This window comes from Chiroxiphia lanceolata, chromosome 7 (genome assembly GCF_009829145.1).
Source record: "Chiroxiphia lanceolata isolate bChiLan1 chromosome 7, bChiLan1.pri, whole genome shotgun sequence".
In the NCBI taxonomy this organism is placed as follows: Eukaryota; Metazoa; Chordata; class Aves; order Passeriformes; family Pipridae; genus Chiroxiphia; species Chiroxiphia lanceolata.
In genome coordinates this window covers 22,989,123-23,010,865 of record NC_045643.1, presented here as the reverse complement: position 1 = coordinate 23,010,865, position 21,743 = coordinate 22,989,123, and the positions used below count along the sequence as shown (strand labels likewise).

General features: G+C 35.9%; 1 protein-coding gene across 1 annotated transcript in view; it reads right to left on the bottom strand.

Annotated features, from left to right (window-relative positions):
* Positions 1-21,743, bottom strand: part of PLA2R1 (phospholipase A2 receptor 1) — a 38,903-nt gene that overhangs the window by 11,609 nt on the left and 5,551 nt on the right. Inside the window, exons 3-20 of the mRNA XM_032693534.1 lie at positions 21,139-21,306; positions 19,878-20,051; positions 18,820-18,933; positions 18,058-18,201; positions 16,892-17,080; positions 15,384-15,541; positions 13,901-14,008; positions 11,727-11,839; positions 9,423-9,592; positions 7,997-8,199; positions 7,557-7,702; positions 6,982-7,066; positions 5,899-6,031; positions 5,472-5,507; positions 4,808-4,965; positions 2,440-2,504; positions 1,977-2,080; positions 533-675 (exon numbers count right to left, since the gene is read on the bottom strand). Of these exons, the coding sequence (XP_032549425.1) occupies positions 533-675; positions 1,977-2,080; positions 2,440-2,504; positions 4,808-4,965; positions 5,472-5,507; positions 5,899-6,031; positions 6,982-7,066; positions 7,557-7,702; positions 7,997-8,199; positions 9,423-9,592; positions 11,727-11,839; positions 13,901-14,008; positions 15,384-15,541; positions 16,892-17,080; positions 18,058-18,201; positions 18,820-18,933; positions 19,878-20,051; positions 21,139-21,306 (2,411 nt within the window). The remainder of the gene's footprint in view (positions 1-532; positions 676-1,976; positions 2,081-2,439; positions 2,505-4,807; positions 4,966-5,471; positions 5,508-5,898; positions 6,032-6,981; positions 7,067-7,556; positions 7,703-7,996; positions 8,200-9,422; positions 9,593-11,726; positions 11,840-13,900; positions 14,009-15,383; positions 15,542-16,891; positions 17,081-18,057; positions 18,202-18,819; positions 18,934-19,877; positions 20,052-21,138; positions 21,307-21,743) is intronic.

Sequence of the window (21,743 nt, the reverse complement as noted above, 5' to 3'; positions counted from 1 at the left end):
TCACCTCAGTGCATGTTGCTATTAAGGAATGTATGCATTTAAGAGAAGCCTGATGAAATAATTACCTTTTGACCCTCAACTGCAAATAGATTTTGGTTTATAATTGTCTTTGAACCCCATTTGAAACAGCATCTTTCAGAGGACAGTAGCAATTAGGAATCAATTTAATACATTAAGAGGTTAGAGATGTCTTTTGAGATTATGAAAGACTCTTGGAATTGTCATATGTGGAAAAGAGAGGATGGAGCAGGCTTTTTATGGCAAATAGATAAATACATTTGGATAGCTTTTGCATATATGAGTCACTGGAACTAAAGTAAAATTTTTGACACTTTATTAGGACAGTTTCTTAAAGCGTGCAAAGCAGCTTAGCAATAAATCAGTGTGTTACTGTGTCAGTAGTTATAAACCTAATGGTCCTGCTGTCAAAAAGGAAGAAAATCTTCAAATATTGAAGAACCCTTAAGAAGTACAATTTCTGTCCTAAATATGGAAAGCATTTTGAACAATCAAACAGAAAAAAATGTTTTACTTTGAATCCAAAGTGCAACCAGCCTTTGGGACATACTCCTTGTTGTTTCTGGTCTTTTGGAATCACTTTCTCTATTTTCCTTGCAATTTTACGTTTACAAATACAGGGAAGAGAGACAGTACAGTTTTCGTCACCCCAGAGTCCTGTGTAAAAAGGAAAATCATAGTTTAATATTGGTTTGAGACTTGGAAAGGGTTTTGTTCTTCGCTAGCTTAGATATTGTTAAGAAGATCACTATCCTTTAGTGTTTGAATAAAAGGAGATGCTACATCAAATATATTTGGACAACTGCATTACAATTGATTTAATGGTTCATTGCACTCATACTTCTATTCCCAGTTTAATTTTATCAAGTAAAACCAACTCCTCTACACTGAGTCATGTAACATATGCTTATATCATCATTTATTTAAAAAATTAATCAGGAAGAAAAGAAGTATGAGAACGATGACTTCCAAATAAAATAGCTTGACTTCCTTACATTGAAAATTTTTGGCAAGATCCAGGTAATAACATAAAACACTGACCTTCTCAGGAGAAAAACACACTTCTCAGGACACTCAACAAATTGTTGGCCAGCCCCCATCTGCTGGCCAGCTCAGGGGGGAGGATAGACATCTGTTCCTTTTATCTGATACTAACTATAGTAATGGCAAACTCAAGCATTCAAAACCCCAGGATTATGTGGGGAGAAAAGTTTTTACATTTTTCCATGTTTGACTTTTGAGGCTGAGATTACAAGAGTGCAGTTGGATTAATTTTTTTTCAGCTCTTCTCAGAAATACAAAGCTGGGTATTTTTGCTTTCCATGGAACCCGACATGTTTACTTTACCATATGACTTGCTTATCTTCAGAAAACAGAGACTGAGATGACAGAAACCACTGGAACCAGCAGCATTGTAAACGGTTTTATTACTCTAGTAAAATAGAGAGCTATGTCATGATGTAAAGGCTAGCACCCAAAAATCCCTCAGCAGATTGGCTATGGGATTAAAAATAAGCCAGAAACCTGAGTATTTAAAGTTGTGTGCTAATCGAAAACCAGTTTATAGATGTAGGAAAAATGGTTGCTCAGTCCATCTGGCTCATTTGGTTATGTGAAAACTACCTGTGAACACCAGCAATGCATTAACATTGTTGCTGTACCACATAACAGACTGATTAAAACTAAACTATCAGTATCACTGGAATCTTTGTATTTTGATATTAGAGAGCTGTAACTATTAATATACTTTTAAAAGCTACAACCTAGTCTCTGAGCATATTAATGATACTTCACTATTCTTTCCTTAATCAGAGATGCAGTTATGCAAATTATAACCATGTAACATGACTTCAGTATGGACTGCCTTTCTCGAGAGCAATGAAAAAAAAATATAAACCCTTTGGCCAACAACAGAATCAAGTCACAATGCCTGCAGCAAAAGGAAATATAAAAGAAACCTGTTTGTGATGAAATGAAGCCACATCTTTTCCCTGGTTTCTGCAGATCTCTTTCTCTCCCTTCATTCCAGTTCTGGTATGTTACTGGTGATTCATCTCTCCAGCTGCACAGAAATATTAAGAGTGTAGTTTCACTTTTTCCTATCCTTACCTAAAAATACACCCTCCATTAAAGGGTTCACAAGGAGATACAAGTGAGAAGATACCCCTTTACCAACTAAGCATTAAAAAAGCAGACAACCGCCAGGTCGATATTAATGTCTTTGACTTTTATCTTTTACAACCCTGTCAGAAGGAATACTGTAACATGGAGATAAATTAAGAACAATATATTCTGAATTACATTTACACGAGAACCGAAGCTGTCTCGAATATCCCCCTCAGTCACCAAACTGCTTTGGCCCGTCATACCAAACAGCATGCCAAGCACAACTCACAGCAGCTGAGGCATATATATTCTTACCGAAATTCATCACTGAGGTTTTCTGCGTGCAATCCAATCCACCAGTGAACGTCACTATTCGATAGCTATAAAAAAATGTTTTGTCATATGTTTAGCTGTTGTTGCTATCTTATCAATGCATTAAAAAACTCCTGAAGTCAGACCCTATATTCAGACAAATAGCATCTCCATCAGGTTCTAATGGGAAAAACAAGTGCTAAATCCTGCCCATGTTACTTCATGTCACTTCAGTAACCTTATTCACGTAAGCAGAACATGATTTAGCCCCCACGTTTCCACAGGATTGCTGATGTATCTTCCGTAACCTAGGAATTTACAAATTTAGGAATCTACAGCCTATCTGGTTTGAAAAGACTATAGTCTAAGACCAGAATTTGTTTTTCCTCAACTCCTAAAATTAGACAATAGCAAATATTTCCTTTTAGCATTAATATACTGCTGATCCTTTACGTTTCCAAGATGCTTTCTATGAACATTTACTAACTTCGTATAGCTTATACAAGAGATTCCTAGAGATGCTTTTCAGATTGATTGTTATTCTCTTGAAAAGGTCTAGACCTTTTCTCCTAAAAGGCAAAGCATTATGGACAAGCCACAGAAATAACACAATTTCAACAGCCACGTGTTATTGCTGTGTTGACTTGATTCTACCTTAAACGATGAATGGGTTTCACTTTCAGGGTTAGCCAGTCAGATACAGTTTAGATGTTTTTCGAAAAAGAAAAAAAAAAAAAAGTTCTGAATCTGCAGGACACTGGAGAAGCCATCCTGGCTCTGTGACACACTTATTTTTTGTCAGAAAGAACTGCAGTACAGCCTGTGTTGTGCATCCATACCGTCCTTGGAGTTATAATTAGGATTTCTCCAGCTTACAGCTTATTTAGCAATACCAAATGAAGAAAACAGACATTTCTGACAAAGACAAGACTCTGGAATGCTCTCTGATTTGGTATGGACTTGCCCCTGAGTTTAGTTTTCTAATCACAGCACTCACCCTACATATTACAGTTTTTAAAGAAATAGTGAAAATTGTGACTTCAAATTCCATGCTAAGAAATTTTGACCAGGTTTTCTAATGACACATGCAAAGTATCATTTTAGTGATCACCATACTTACTCCTGCTTCCAGAGGAAACTAGTTACAATCACTCTGGGACAAACCTAGATATACTGGGAAAGCTTAGCCAAAGCCAGCAGGCTTTAAAATAGCTGTGTATGTTGTATTCCGGGACAAAACTTCAAGGAAGTTAAGCTGATTTCCAGTGCCAAGAGACTAAACCAAAGCTGTCTCGAATATCCCACTCAGTCACCAAACTGCTTTTTCATTGCAGAATGCTCACAAACTGCTGAAATACCCGCTAATTTTAATGATAAATCCACTTTTAAAAGATCTCTTGTAAGTAAACGTGACTTTAAAGAAGCATTGTGATTATCCATTTTAAGTGATCTTAAGTTGGAAAAATACATTTTTTTTTAAGTTATATGATTTTTAGTTCATAAACATTCCATGTTAGGTAAGGCAGTAATTATATCACATCACAATCTCTGGTATATGTGGAAGAAGACAGTTTAGCCAGTTATGTTGTTCTTTCATTATAAGCTTTTTCTGTCATGAACTATTGGTTTAAATCCATTTCATTACATTTTAATACAAAATTACTTAAATAGCAGGTAAAAACTATGCATAATTCCTTGGAAACTTAAAGATCCCATCTTAATACAACACAATTCTACTTACACTTTCTATTATAAGCTAAAAGCAGAGAAGGCTGGGCACAGCGTGAGCAAAACTAAGTATGGGCCAAGAGCTTTTCTACCCAGAACTAGCTGTTCTTTTAAAGATTGCACTGCAATATCCCTTTACATAACAGCTGTAGAATTTTGTCCTCAGTAAGGTAGACAGACAATTTGTATTAATTTTTAAAATTTCCGTTATTTTGGTTTACTATGTGAACATTTGAGGAACCACAATGGATCCCCTTGGTCATGGAGGAATGGAGGAAGAAGAAGAAACAGAGAAGGATATACACCACATGTAAAACACACCTTTCTCTTTACCCCCAATTACTTTCCCAACTTTGGGATAGGAAGCTGGTTTTTGCTCCTCTTGGGTCTTTTCAGGAAGATTGACCAACCTGCTCATTAGCAGAGATGTTCTGCAGATCTGAAATGTTACTTTCTTATTTAGCTAAACAGGGTTTCAGGGACGGATGTGGGAAATGAAGACAGCAAGAGCATTGTTTTTAAAGTCAAATGTCTTTTGGATTCTACCTGGAGTAACAGGCAGACAGATATTCCAAAAGACGCAGCAGAAAATATCTGGTTACTGCCTAAGGGTTTATTTTTTAAAAGGAGTAGTTTTTCTTACCTTTCTTATTTTATTTTGAATAAAGGCTTGTTCAGCAGGAGAATTTATTGTTGTCATTCCACTGTGAAGCCATTCACAGACAAACATGTAGGTTTCCCAGTCCGCAGGACTGACATGGAAAAGATATTCTGCTCCTTGATAATATGACCATGGCAGTTCTGGAAAACGAGAGTGTCAGTGGCGTGCAGGGGTAAAAACTCATTTCAAGTCTCATCTTTTTCTACCCCATAGCCTGCCTTCATCCACGTGTCAGAGGACAAATATGCCACAATGAAAAGCAAAACCACATTTAACATATTAATTTGTGGGGAAAAAAAAAGCACTATGAATAATTTTTTTTCTAATATTCTATCCCATAAGGCTGAAGCAATATAAAAGAGTTGTCCAGATTTAGCAAAAAGGCAGCTTTAATGTGATGGGGAGGTTATCAAACTCCTATGCTTATTACTCGCAATATTCCTTAACCTAACCAGTGTAGTATCTGATGTTCTAGTGTTCCTAAACAACAGTGGTAGATTTTGATCTGTAACAAGAAATTCCTAAAGAGTACCTTAACGTAAATTTTCAACTCAGAATATTTTAGTTATTTTACTTTTACCAAAGGCTTAAATTGTATTTTCAAGTTATATTGTTTCAAGATGAAAAAAAGTAAATGTTTTCATACCAGCCGTGTACCAAACTGGATTCATTGGTTTAACACCTGCAAAAAAAAAAAAAAAATCATTAAAAATATTGCTATTCTCATTCAGGGACCAAAAAAAGGGGTTAAACATGGAATAAAATAAAGTAATAGCTGCACTTACTGAAAAACATTTAGAGTAATCTTTATGAATAAGAATGTTGAATAACTACTGCTAACTAACTGCTAATCTTGCTATACATTTTTAAAGTAACTGCACACATTAGATCTGTTAACTGGCCAACTAATGCTAATGGAGTAAGCCATATGGCTTTGCCATGATTTCATGCAGAAGACCAATGAGAACTCCAGAGGTGGCTAAAACGTAGATTTTTAGATTTTTTTTTTTCTTGTCCCTCCTGAATTGCAAGTAATGGGTATAATAGACAATGTATGTTAAATAACATTTCACCTTTTGGTATTTTGCATATCCATTCACGCTTTTCATTGCAGTGTGCTGGAAAGACCGTTCTGTTTACTTTGAACACACCACAGTTTCTTGAGTCATCTTCAACATACTTGTTCTCCAAAAATGAAGATACAACCTGAAAACAGCACATTCATTCTCTTTCGCTGACAATCCAAGAAGAAGCATTTAAAAATCTCATCATGGAGAAAAAGGAAGGATTTAGACATGTGTACAATAAAAACATCATAAGCAACAACTAAAGGACCACCTAAATTATGGTGGTAAAATGCAAAAAATAGGGTCCACAGTCATGTTCTGTCCAACTTTTCCATCTTATATCAGACTTCTTCTTCATAAAAATAATTGAATAGCTATGAAACCTAACAATTTTGTGATATGGTTAACAGCAGTTGCCCACATTTAGCAGCCTTTGGTTCAACATATTGCATGATTGCACTTTGCACTCTGAAATGACTGAAGTAACAACAGCAGACCTGATGCTTTTCTTAAAACCGAAATTGGTTTTCAGTCTTAAAAAGTGACCCTTCTTCGGTTGTTTGATGTTTAAATCCCAGGTGCTAACCATTGGTGCATCATGCACCATCAACATCTTCCAAGGATGCAATGTCAAAAGCAGTATTAAAAAAGGAAAGACTTAGTTCTGAATGCAGGCAGGAACCTAACAGTCATGGAACAAATGAAGCATGTAAGCACAGCTCTAAAGCTTTCCAATAGGTGTGCATTGCATACCTATGTAACTATGTCTATACACACACGTGCACACGTATTCACTCTGCATATGCCTGGTCCTGGGCTGAACACAGCCGACTTTGCCGGGAAGCACACATCTGCAAAACTTTATAATCCTACCAAGTTCCTTTCACAGTTGCACAGCCCTTTTGCACAAGCTGCTATTTTAATAGCAGTTTACTGTTAATACTATTTTAACAATTACTTTAAGTGACCATGTGGACATGAAAACAAAACATTTTTTCTGGTCACCATTTGCTTACAAGGCTTATTTTTGTACGTATGCTCAGATATGACTTGAAAGGTGAATGAAATACAGAGTAAACAGATAGTTACAGGTCTTCCATCAGACCACTGCCACGTCCCTCCAGAAAGTGCATTTCTTTTATTAAATCCAATCCAGAACTGTCTTTCTTCTGTTCTATAATGGAAACAAAGAAAATAACATTTCTCATGCACTTTTTCTGTAGCTATTTCAGAAACAATTTTTTTTAATAGTACAAACACACATATTAATTTCTTCTTGAATTCAATACATCATTCCCTAATATATTTCTTAACTTTTTAGTATCCTTGAAGTAAACTATTTTTCCTACAAATTATATTTTTCAAGATGAAAACATTTAAAATACAATTAAAATAGTTGAGTCTCCATTTCAATGGGGAATGTTAACTCACAAGAATACCACCTTGACAGTAAGAGGTGCTCAACACCTACCACAAAGATCATCTTCAAAATGAATCATATTATAATGCTGCTAAAATACTTCACCCATTTTTAAGCTGATGTTAGAGTAGGGACTTCCTCAGACACTAGTAAAGTGGTGTAATAATCTACACTTAAATTGTAGATTATTTTTGCGTATTAGTATGACTAAGATAAATCTTGTTGATGTTAAAAATATATTTACCTATCAAAAATTGTATATAATAGATTGTTTAAAAATGCCTCTTCATAGATATGGCTAAAACTAGCAAGATGTGCTCCAAAATCTTGACATAATGCTTCTGCTTCATCCCATGTTCTTCTCATCAGAACTTTTTCATTGTGAAATATCTGCAATAAAATAAACATTGTCATAAATATAGTTGATTTGAGAGACCAGTGGTTTCAGAAAGCCAAAAAAATCAAATATTAGTCATGTTTTTTTCCGAAGTAAAGTGAGGTATATTCCAAGTATAGTTCTGAATCTTAATACTTTCACTCACTTTAAAAAGCAGTGAAGGATGGTAGCAGGTAATTTTTGTTTGTTGAGTGAAAGAAACAATGCATTTTCAAAAATGTTTCAGGAACAGCCTATCCCTAAGCTGGTGCAGAATGAGAAAACTTCAAAGCAAATTTGACACGTACCTTGTAGCAGTTGAGCAGATGAGGTTCTGACTCCCATCCAAAATAGCAGGAACTCAAATGTTTTTGAAAAGTAAGTTCAGGTTCTTCATAAGAACTGATTTTTTGCTTGCACAACGACATTGCTTTGAAGTTCTTACAGCTTTTCACTTCCCAGTAACCAATGGGGTGCTGTCCTCGCATAGCCACACATCCCCCAGAATGACCTAGACATGGGAATGAATATGTGTTGAGTATCAGAATAAAGCATCCAAATTTTGTGAATTTTTTGTGAAGTGGCTGTTTTATTAGCATGAGTTTCTGGACAAAACCTTGATGAAGTTACAAAAGTTGGAAATTCTTTGGTCAGTAGCCAGTTTATAAGCTCATCTTGGCTGACTTGAGCTTGTTAAATGAACCATGACAAAGGGTTTCTCTCACAAAACGCAGCACGAAATGCAATTAAAAACAGAACTTTTGCAAAATGCAGTCATAAAGCAATAAATGTAAAGAGTCCAAACCTGAGAAGCAATTAGTGAAATGGAGTGTCTTATTATTATGTCTCTATTCTCAGGTATTGCTAAGAGGTTTATGCTTCAAAGGTTGAACAATTGTTTTACTTTTTCACTTTTTGTTTTGTTGGAATGCTTTCCTTTAAATTACTATAAAACAAACAAAATCAAACAAGCAAACCAAGTATCAACAAACTAAAGGGGAAAAAGAAGAAACCTCTATATACAGGTTCTTATTCACAGAAATGTATGTCAATCTCTGACCTCCTTTTTCATATAAAATGCAAATTTCAAACTCTGACTGTTACTGAATAAAACTCATGACATCTCTAGGACATTTTGCTGGGAGTCTCAGGAGGACCTTGAAAAGTCCATAAAGAAATGTATGAAAAACATTATGTATGTTTTATTCATGTTTTTTGAAAAATATCATATATACAACAAATGTATTAAAGTCCATAAAGAAATGTATGGAAAAACACTTCACTGGAAAAGAAGAATTTTTCAGGGATTAGCTGTCTATGCCAGAATGGCCTGGTTGTGGGGAACTTCAGGCACAAGTCTGTAGCACAAACCATGGTTTTTCTCCCAACTTTTTTCAGCATTTGAGCACATAAAAGAAACACTAGATTAATACTTCCCTCACCACACTAGCAGGTAGGAAGTGTGGCATCCAGCATCCAACCACAACTGGGAGCTCACAATTAACAGCACCTGGGTGGATAGCTGGGAAGGAAGCTCCACAGCTTCTCCACAACTGCCAAGTCACCTAACTCAGTCCGGAGTGGCAGATGTAAGCTTATCTCTCTGCTCTCTTGACCAGGCAGGGAGGAAAGCACTGGGACGCTTCAGTCACTGCTAAGCCACTGGTGGCACGGGGAAGAGAGCACACTCCCCACTCTCCAAGCCATTGCTTTTTTTATCAGCGTGTTACTCACGTGGCTGGTACTTGTTCCAGTTTGTGTAGCTCAACGAGTGAATCTTTCCTGCTGTACTTAGCCAAAAATATTCTCCTGTGTTGTTAAGGTCTTGCAATCCTATCCAAAAATAAGTTCTCTCAGATTTTACCATGCTGTGGATCATGCTGTTGATAAAAGCTTGTTCAAACCTTAATAAAATAATCAAAATAAAGTTTTTTAGAATACAATAGGTAAATTGTTATTTCAGTGAATAGCTCTCATGAAATTATTTAAATTATGTGAGAAGAGAAAACTATACAAGAGGTACTTAATTTTCCTTATAGAATGCTGTGGGAAACTTCAGGAAAAAGTCTGTAGCATAAATCACAACTTTTCTCTAATTTTTTTCAGCACTTGAGCACATAAAAGAAACACTAGATTGAGATCTTGTAAGCTCAATGCTTGAATTACAAGATGTAAAGACAGAACATATTAATGATGCACAAGTAAAAATAAGAAACTCCTTGTATGAAGGAGAAAAGTCAGTGAGGTCGGAAAAAGATCTTAAAGAAAGGAAAATCTTTGCACAGAAGTATCCTTTTGGAACCAGAAACACAAATGAGCACTAAAAAAACAGAAATGAAGGACCAAAAGCACTAGCTGATCTGACTACAGAAAGAATCAATCACTTTTTCCTTAATTTCCTCACTAAAGTTTTGTGAGAGATATACACCTTTTTGCAAGTAATAATTGTTGCCTATAGTAACACAATTGTCACTTAAGTGCAATTAATTCTGACATAATTGCTATAGGACTATACAAAAATACTTCATTTAAGAGCACATTTAATCAGCTGCCTATGAAAAAACATACAGCAAAATAAGTTCCTAATTTCATGAAGACTAACACGACTTCCTGATTTTACACAATGTGAAAAGAATGGCTAGGTACCATAAGAATGACATTAATGTAAAAAATGGAATGTATCTGTAACACTGAGAGTGACTCAGGACTTATATTTAATTTTCACTTCCTCTGTATGTTCTCTTTTTATATCAATTTTACTTCCTCTACAACCTACTATTTAATGAATATTTTAGGATCAATAACTGAAAAGTATTTGCATTTTTCACACCAAGACAACAAACCTCAGCACTAATTAAAAAAAAAAACCAAAACCAAAACCAAAACCAAACCAACCAACCAACCAACCAAAAAAACCCACCAAAACTAAAATAACATATTATTGCTACTCCAACACTGGAACAGGGAAGTAATTAGTGATGGCTACACACAGAAAGAAGAAAGAAACTAAAAAAAAAAAAATAAAATAAGCAGAAAAAGAGAGAAGACATGCTTCCAGTGATGTGCAGCATTCCCTCAGCTCACTGCAACACTTGGGCTGCCTATGCTCAGTTGCAAGAATTTGTCCTTTGTCCTCCCTGAAAGGATTACTGTCACACTGCAGCACAGCACTGTACACATTGTGCACAATCCTGAAATCACCTGGCAAGACAAATTCCCATTGATGTAAATCCTGATTCAGGTAGCCTGTGTTTTCCTAAAATTTCTGGCTACTAGCCATCTGATTGCTGGTGGTTATAGTACTTTCCCTAGCCTAAAGAGAGTGGATTTTTCCTCCTTGCGTTTTGGGGTTTTGGGGGGTTTTTTTGTTGGTTTTCTTTACTCAATAAATACATAGTAGCTAAAGTATCTAAGTAATTAATCTATCAGTATTTCAGACTTCAATGGGAATCCAACATAAAGAGTAAATCACAAAGAAAGCAGAGAAAAGCCGAGCATCTGGACATCTGCAGAGGAAGAAACTTTTGCTAAAGCTGGAACAAAGGTAAATAGTAACAAAGCATGGGAAACCAGTGACAAATGCTTTCAAACATTTACTCTCTTACCCTATTTGTTGAGAATTCACATAAAATGCATACATAAATAGAAGCATTTGTAAAACATTGATATGGATGAAACCTTTATATATTTTCATTATAAAAATAAGCATATTTTCATTTTTCTGTATAGTTTCCAAGTATAAAGTTTCTTAAAGATGTTATACAGCTCTTTAGAAAGCATTTTGTTCAGATTCCTGCATGCTCATGTGTGCACATTGCTGTAAGAGCTTATTAGCCTAACAATTGCTTTTCTCTAAATTCATTTTCAATTAAAAATAAAGCAAAGCACTCCTTTGATTTTAGCCAATGTTAGTAATTATGCTCACCTGTCACACAAATATTATTTCATAATGGTAATATATTTTGCCATGCAACACTTTATTAAGTTAGAATAGTTCTTGTTAGAGGTATCTTCAGGCTGTCTAATAGGATTAACTACCTGTTTGTTACTGATACAAGTGCAGATGGGCAGAAATAACCACTGGAAGCATGTTCAAAACTTCGAGGGGTACTGTCGATTTTGTAACAATATCCACCATGTCTTTCCCATCCCTTAAAAGAAATGAACATTATTTTATAGATTATTAATTATTGTATAGGTGTTAAAAACTTGATCCCCTTTTGTACTTCCTATCTGATGATCACTGGCATTGCTATAGCTCTTTTCTACTGTGGCTGAAGAGCAGTTACCCTCAAGGTAACTGAGAATGTGGATAAACTTAACAAAATTTCAAAGTTTAAATCCTAAAAACAAAATTTAAACTAACCATCATCCTACTCTAATAAGGCAGAATCAAAATGACACATTTTCATGGTTTATCAGATGACCCAGAACACTGAGTCGGCCTGCCTCATTTCATCTCATTATTAATCTTTTATTTCTTACTATTTTACATCCCACAGTGTCCAGAAGACATCACTGGGACTGGTGTGAGCTCTGCTGGTGTGATTTCATGTGGCATACCTGCCTGATTGCATGTTTTAAACAATCCATAGAATAAAGAGATAATACACTATCTCTGTCCAATCCATCTTGAAGCCACACACAGAGAGGAGAACCAGATGATCTCACTTTTCCATGAGGAAGGTGCTGCTTGCAGGGAAGGTCACAAAATAGCACAATGGGGAGCAAGCCACAGGACCCAGATGGACACCATCAAACACTGCTTGATGGTGATGTTAACAGTAAAGGAGAAAAGAAGGGAAAGGAATAAGCTCCGGATCAAATAAAGACCTAGTTTTAGAAAGTCAGGCCAAAAACTAGCAAAACAAATATATTGAACGCTGAAAGTAAGTTGACAAAACAAAATGTCTGAAATCAAACGTAGCTTTGAGTACACTTAATACTGACTTCTTTGATTAACTAAATATAACTTTTTTCATATTGGAAAGAAAAGGATCTATCAAAGCCAAAAGACCAAGAAGAGGTTTGAGCATGTGTTTTTACAGGGTGTGAAACATCAGCAAGCAGAAATTTATCCTGAGTGGGAAATTTGCCAGAGCAGACTGAAATACTTATGACAAGTGACTCAATGTCTTGAGTCTCGAGCCTGAGAGGCAGAGGATTGAGAAGCTGAAGTGCTGTCAAACTGCTGACTACAGTTGGTCAATGAAATCTTGATGCTCTGCACTATTTTACCTGGTCAGGACTGTGAAAAACCTTTCTCACACTAATAACATACAAAATTCTTGAGTGCTGAAATACATAGGTCCAAATTAAATTAATACAATTACCCTAAACTTTTGGAAATGCTAAGCTGGAACAAAGCAGTAACTTCCATAATAGTATGAGAAGAACGCTGGATCTGACCACTGTATGTCTGGGGAAATACTGCAGCTGACTCCAAACAGTTCAGCTTCAACCTTCTTATAATTCAACTGAACTGGTTGTGTTTCTTCATTTCTCAAGAAACAGAACATGAAATTAAAAAAAGGAAGGCAATGAGCTAAACAGTAAGGCAAATTAGAGAAGAGAGATTTTTTCCGCTAGAGTTTTGAATAAAACAAAGTCTAAAAATTTGGTCTACTCACAGTGTGAAAAGGAACTGATGGCAAATAAAATCATACTTTACATGCTACTTTTTTACTAGCAGAATGCAGAGCCTAAAAGCCTGAAGACCTGATGCAATGTCCTAGTGACACAGCTGTGCTCCTTCCCATTTGTGTCTGAAAGCAAACGGAAAGCTAATGCACAAGTGGAAGAGTTCACTCTCCCTGTCAATGGAACTGATTGTTTTTCACCCTGACATTCCATTTCAATGTATGAAAACCATGTGTGGGATGAGGCATCACATAACAGTCATTATTTGCACAGATGGTGGACAAAAGGGGTTTCGCTTTTGATCTAGAAAAAATAGGAACTTGGGTCACAACCACTGACAACACATCAAGCCATGAAAGGCATCTTTTGAAAGCTTTTAATATTACATTAAAATTTAGTTTACATACTTCTAAACTAAACAATCAGATTTTTTTCCTAGCAAAACATGCTGTCTTTAATATGAAAAACTACAATTATCTATTTACATCTACATGTTCTGTAGCTGCATTTAGAAGTTTCCCATATAATTCTATTTTATAAGTATGGTTCTAAAAAACCACAAACTCCCTTACCTCTGGACAACTTGATTCCAGTTCAGGAGAGACATTATCAAATTCTCCTGCTTTTTTGCAAATGTAGAAAGATCTGTCTTCACATTTTTTTATCTTCCAACGTCCCTCCTAAGGCATAAAAAGAAGTATATTCTGTACATATTCATATTCTCATGCACATCTATACACATATTAGATTACAATCTCTCCTCCTCTTTTAACTCTTCAGTAAAAAATAGATAATACATATATTTGTCCTTAGATAGACCATTTATTTCTACCAACACCATTGGCAGGATTCTCAAATCAATTATACAAATGGGTTTGTCTCTGAATCAGACTTTGGGATGTAATGCATCTTAATGAACTAACACTATGGCCATGCCAGAGCACTTGCTTTCTTGCTAGTTATCATAGTTCTTTGTAAGATTAATCTTTATATTTGAACAGTCCTTACTCAAGATATTACAAAGTTTGTAACATATAATTTTTGCAGATCTGTAAATCCTGGATATGTACCAAAAGTAATGCTTGAAAATTTTTATCTTGAACCTCCTTTTCCTTTGTATTTTTCACTTTCATTTGTTTGTTTACACTTGAAAACTGAGTAAACCATGACTTTGTGAATCTAAACCCCACAATTTTACCAAAGTCCTATTTTCTGCTTCCAATAGAAACCTACTTTTCCAGGTCATTGGAAATTGCCCCAGCTTTCCCCTGAATTAAAGATTGCAACCTGGACCCACTACTGTAGAGACAACAGAAACTTTTTTTAATACAGTTTTCACACTTAGCCAGAACATACTTTGCAAAAAAAGAAAAAAAAGAAGATTATAGTGCTACTTATGTAAGTCATGTATTAGCGAATTTAAGTACTGTTATTTATAAAAGTAAAGTAAATGCATGAGCAAATTACAAAAAAATTGACAGTGCCATGAATACCAGTAGGACAGGACATAGTGTTGTTTTAACATTATTCTCACTTTTACAACCCCTGGCTAATTTCAAGTCAATTTTCCTGCTGTAAACTTCTATAATTTCATGTAGACCTAGACTACCATGATTTTGAAAAATGCTACATAAAATTTATTGATACTGACACCAAGATAATATAGACACAGCTGACAGTTTTTCAAAACATGAATTTGAAGCTTTCAAGACCAGAACTGATGCATCATAAATTATGATACATACTACTTGGATTTTAAAATACTTTATCAAACTACCCACTCATATTGGTTCTCTTCCATTTGGCAAGCTTTACGTATGTACCATTTTTTATTGAACATTTAAGCTCAAAATCTATGATTAATTTTCTGTGCATCAGCACTGGAAAATGCATTGGTTTCTAAAGGCTACACTGCATTTATCATAACATGAATATATTAAGAATCAAAAAAGAAAATCATACTCCAGGTCATGGTTTAAAGAAGTACGCATAGCAAGAAAAAAATTATTATGACCTAAAATAAAAGTGTCTAATTCTTTCAAAAAGAAAACTTACAGATCCTTGTGCTGAAACACAGAGTTGTCCTGTTCTTTGAAAGGTGTTAGGTTCTTGGCTATGCCAATTAGAGAATTTTACTGGGGTGCTATCTGACCACTCAAAAACAACAGGGGTGTTATTACTGTATAATCCAATCCATGTTTCAGTTACATTTTCTGTAAAAGAATAAGTGAGTTCAGATTTTAATGGTGAAGTAATAAAGCCTGTTTTTCTTGTAATATCAACACTACTATTAAAAATTACTCATGGGATTTTCATAGGAATGTCCTTCTTTCAGCGAAAAAAAAGTTGTATAAGCTTTAGGAAACCCTACTGATGAGATTATGTTCTACTGCCCTCGAAAACAAAATTGTTTCAAAAATAGACCAATATATGCAATAAAATATGCTTTGAAATCCTGAAAAAATACAAATTAGGAGCATATGTTCTTTTCTGAAGTGAACGGTGGAAAAAAACTGACATTGAAGTGAAATATTTCTTCTTAAAATCTTTCCAATGTACATTGAGCTTTAGGTTTCTCCGAGTGCTTATAGGCTCCAGTGACAGCACATTTGCAGCCACAGTGGCTGACAGACCTAGGAAGGACAAGGCTTGTGTTTGATGTAATGTCTTACTTGGCCAGTTACCACAAACAGAAAAAGCAGTCAGGCTTTCAGACCCGTAAGCCCTTCTTCTGAAGACAAGCCTAAAGCAGGCCTGAGAGAGAAGCAGCAGACTTTGAAGCTGAATATAAATTGAGAACAATTACATCTACCCATTGCAGCATCACTGGAAATAATGGTATTTGGTATCTATGGAGGGGTGGAAGATGATGCAGTGGTTAATCTCCTAATCTCCACATGTGACTGTGCCCAAGCTCTGGGAGGCTTAAACTCCCAGCAAAACTGTGCAGCTCTGCCAGTACACTGATGTCAGTGGCAGGCAAAAAATATTCACTTTTCTTTGTGGCTGTTATGACAACAAAAGTCTTGGCATTGATGCATCAAAGAGCTTTTGATCGTTAAGTTCCTTGTATAATTATGCTACCTCTTAGGACAATGGGAACCAGCAGAACTCCTTTGATACACCCTGCTGACATCAAAGGGACTCTGACCTCATACTAGCAGCAGCAACTTTACAGTGTGGACGAGGCCAGCTTGAAAGCAAAACACATGCTGAATTGGTTTTGCTTCTATGCACAATTCTACTATAAGGTTGATCACTGAATATTTTGCAACAGTTGGGAAAATAGGCAAGAACTGGAAAGGACAAAAGCTACCTACGTTTACTGCAGCCTCACTGTGTCTAATCTGTGGATTCATATTTTAGGAATTGTTACTGGAGAAGGTGACTCTATACATTTACAAGACTCCTAGAAGCAGCGTGATCATGTTTTCTTTTTCTGTAAACATAAATTGGGCATGCCATGTGATATAGTGCTTAGATGGCTAAAAATGTTAAAGGTTGCACAAAAGAGCACCACAAAACACCAAGAAACACTGCATGCTTGAACTCCCAAAACTCACCACTTTCAAGTAAGTTAATTAGCAGCTCTTCATCTGCCATGGAGGATATACTAACGAGCCTGCTATTATCACTTTGGCATGAGAGAGAAGCATCGTTCCAGGTCTTCTCCTCTTTATGAAGCCTGTAGCAGTTGCGATGATGTGGGTACCAGCCAGTGTCACAACGAGTGGCATAATACTTCCATGTATCTTTTAATTGAGCATACAAAGTTCATATATATTAGACAGAACTGCCAAGGTTATGCTATGTTCGTAACACATTCAGAGATTTTTTATCGTTTTTAATCTTCAAATGTTGAAAACAAAGTTTTTCAAGATGACTTATGGAGGCCAAAACACATCCTCTATGGAACACCACCTACCAAGCAAACTGAAATTTCTTCCACTTTATTTGATGATTCAACCATGTGGGCTGCTGGACTAGTGCAAACACTAATTCAGCTTAAAACACATTGTATCTCCATTATTACCTCTGAACATGATTCAGAGACAGATAAAGCTTTTTCAGATGCATTAACTACAAAAGGTTTGGGTAAGTCTTTTCTCATTATCTGAAACAAGCAGCCAAATTTTCTTTTAAGCTGTCAGGAAGAAGCTGAACCCATGTAAAGTGTTTTTATTTAGTAAATGTTTATGTTAGAATAAACTCAATTCTGCGCTTAACTTGCACACAGAATGGCAATCTGAGTCATTCTATGTACTGTATATCCTATATTCACTATATAAACACAAATAATGCTTTTTTGGTATATCAAAAGTACAGCACAGCATAAAAATAACTGCAAATTTTGAGCTGCATTTATATAAGTTTCTTTTCTGTGTGCCACTGATTAATTCCATCCACACTGAAAACCTATTTTTCAATGCAAATCCATGGCTCTTATTGTAATATAAAGAGAATGAGCATTTTGATCACGGAAGGAATCCATTAAGTGCTATTTATATTAAAATTATTTGTTAGTTTTAAGACTCTCAACATGTTTTCCACAAGTGAATTTAAACAAAGTGTTAATACATCAGTTAAAATAAACTGTATTCAACTTAAACTATCAAACTGACACATTTAGTGCAGCTAAGACTCTGTTCTGCTGATTTAATATTCAAGTGGCTTCACTTGTTCTCCCTGCACACTCACAAATAAAATACAGTAACATTAAGAGACTTACCCAACGTTTCATGCTCCATCTTATTTAAATATTTTTTGCATACAAAAGGCAATCCAGATTCACATAAATAACTGTGCCAGCCATACTTAGATTTTGGATCAATCACTGCACAATGATTTTCTCTAAAACGGTTATCAGAGACATCTGCAAACACATTTTTGAGAAGCACAAAATTATAAAAAATCAGTTCTTACTTGTAAAATGGTGTTATAAGGTTCTCTGCATCTTACTGAATGAAGCTACAAACATCCCTGCACACCCAAACTTCTAGTAATATTACACCAATACTATGGAGAGTCGAACACTGACCATGAATTACATGTGTGGCAATGCCTCCTTGGCTGCACCTATCAGATGAGAGGCTGAAACAAGCTCTAGTGTCTATGTTATGTCTGCTGCTAGACAGACCTTAAAATGTAGCAAACCAAGTCACAAAGCTCATGTTAATGTGCTAATGTTAATTACAGCATGTTAACATAAACAAATCAAAACTCCTTTCCTCCATGAAACCAGCTACGTTTTTTAAATATGCAACTGGAATCTTAAAAATACCTTTAAAAGTAAACGACAAAAGGGCTAGACCATTAATGTTGTGAATAGATCTAACCTCAGTTATGTTACATCCCTAGAAAGGCTTTCAGTTAATGAATACGAACAAATATTTCAACAACAAAAAAAAATTCACTTAATTCATTTTTCGAATATAGCTATAGGAACAGCAGTGTATGCTGCTATAACATATGCAAGAGGAACATCAAGTACTTGCTCTCCAGTTCACAAACACCAGTGGTGCTCCATCTGACCACTGCCAGCCAGCATCATCATCCAGGCGATTCAAGCCCATCCACAGCATCATGTCTGTGGCGTTTAACTGCCCTGAAAAAGAAAAAATAAACAAAGTATTACTCCATGCTTTCCCCATATTTTAAAATATCTACAGACACATCTGCTCTCCTAACTTGTTACTTTGTTAACCAACACAAAGATGAAAAGGAATAAACTCAGAAGTCTGAAATCCTTCAAAGGCCACTCATCCTGCAAACCCTTCCTGCAGAAGTTGTTGCTGACCTTAGAAGTTAAGTCTAGAACAAGCAGCTACATAACAGCTAGCCTGTTTCAGCTTTCCATAAACCAAACAACTTTCAGTCCCTTTACCGTCTTGTATGCATATCAAAAAGCTAATTAAATAATTTTTAAAACTTCCTGTTAGCTTATATCCTGCTATTGAAAACCAGCAATAATGGGAAGGAATGGGCAAGAAACCCAAGGCAACCTTTTGCATTAGAGCTCTACCACCCATTCCTGAGCTTAATCTTCTCCACATACACTAAAATACCCACAAAAGCCATGCTGTCAGAAGGCTCTGCACATTTTTTCTGAGATGCTTGCTCCATAAATGTTCTTGTCATTCACATTTGGGCAAGTCCAGCTTACAAAGGAAACTTAACAGAAGAAAGGGACACCAGGGTACATTGCAGAGAAGGTAGACACCTGTATAATTCTCCAAAACAAACAAACACACTCCCTAACCACAGCTGCAGAATGAATGGGAGTCCTTGTGGGGAGGGATAATTAAGAAAATTACAGCCCTGTGTAACACATATCACCACTTCTGCACTTCAGTTTATTACGGTGGGAACTTACCTTCATCCTTGCTTTTTCAAACAGCTGCTGAGGTGTGTTACACGACAAAGCCCCACAAGCAGCAGTGGGAGAGACATCACACAGAGTATTAAGCTCCAAAATGTACCCCTTTGCACGGGTAAAGAGGAAACCAACTACAGGTTTCCTACAAGGTACCCAGAAAAATGCCTACTTACTGCTTAAGTTACTTATGTAGTTCTGCTCTTCGGGGTCAGTGACACTCAGCAGGTCTCCTCCTTGCAGCTGACAGGCGGCCCGTGCCTCACGCCAGCTCAGCACAGACACAAGGTTGAACTGGTAGCAAATGTGTGTGTTGGGGTTCTTCTTCCAAAAAATGTCACAGCCACTCTCTACTCAAAAACAGACTCGTCACCAACATTCCAAGACTCCAGACTAATCAGAAACATAACACCTTGAACAATTCAATTAATTAATGACAGCAATATCCCAATGGAAGCACGATTACAATCACCTTTCCTGTTCCTTTGTTAAAGAACATACGGAAACTGGGCACTAATGAAATAAAATGTTGCTCCACATTTCATATGGTTGATAAAATGCTCAGGAACTGATCTGCAGCTGGTGGTGATTTCCACAGCTCTCATAAAGCCAAAAGAGTATGTTTTAATTTATTCCAGATAACCATTTGTTTCTAAAGCCGAATGTTGAAATATTCAAACTATGAACACCTCACCCAACTTGTGGAGCAACAGTCACTGATCTCCTTGAATCTTGTACTCAAGAGAATAAACTTACTATAATTACAAAATATAAGCAAGGCCGAAAATACAATCTATTTTATCAATTGCCCAAAAAAACCCATTACAAAGACACGTTTACAGTTGTTTTTAAGATGCTTAAGAAACATAGTTTGAACAGGGAAGGCTTTTCCCTTCTGCTGCTAGAAGATACTATTTTGCTTATTTATTCAAGAAGCTGAATTATTCACAAAGATTATACATCCAAAATCTATTCAACAGCAAGTATTTTTAAAGCTATTGTTTCCTAAGTGTTTTAGGCCCAAGATGTGCCCAAGCAGCGCATAAAAGAAAAGGAATGTGCAAGATGTAATGCAGTCAAAAGCAGAACATGACTTTGCAAGACAACCCTTACTTTATGTGTTTCAGAAAAGCTGCCTATATATCACTAGGACAGAGTACAGAGAAGTTTAGCTGCAGGGTAAGGTCAATGGGCTGCACAGAGTAATATCCTTCTGCTCACTCCCTGTAGTTTTGCTTTTGGGATGAGGATTTGAGTCTCCAAAGGTTAAGCATGATAAATTATGATAAAATTTGCTAAAGCCTGCTTTTGTTTTTTAAAGAGACATTCCCCTCTAGCAGAAGAGAAGTAATCCAAAAACAGAGTGCATCCTAGTATTACTAATGAAGAACAACCTCTTGGGGGAAAGAGGGAGAGAGAAGACAAGGAACATCTTACCAGCATTTGGACAAAACCCCCATTTTTCATCTTGTTCATAGTGAGTTGTTGTGGCACACCAGTCAGATTCCTTTCCATCTCTAGTACACTCATAATACCACTTGTTGTTATATTTAAAGGGAAAAACACATGGGAAACCAAAAGAATTTCCCAGCAAGGTGTATGTTTCTGGAAAAACAAAATGCAGAGATTAAAAAAATGCAGACCACAAAAATTTCTTCATTCCCATATGCGTTTACCAGCAAGGATAAAAATAAAGTGTCTAAAGTTATTTTCTAATTTTAATTTATAATTGATAACACAGCATTCCAAGTGTGAGCAACATAATTTCAGTAAAGAGATTCTGGAAATAACAGTTTATGAAATTTGTCACCACAAGGCACATTCTCGTAAGTAACTAGGATGGAAAAAAAACCCAAACAAAAAAAAACAAAAACCCCCAAACTTGATCAATTAACACATAAAGCCTGTGCTTATGTTTCAGAACCACTACATAAAACAACAGTTAGCTAAATCAGTCCATGCTCAGATGTAAACTTTACTTATTTGTTAGCCTATGACAGACAAGTAATTTAGCATTACTTCCTCTGCTCCTCCCACTCTTT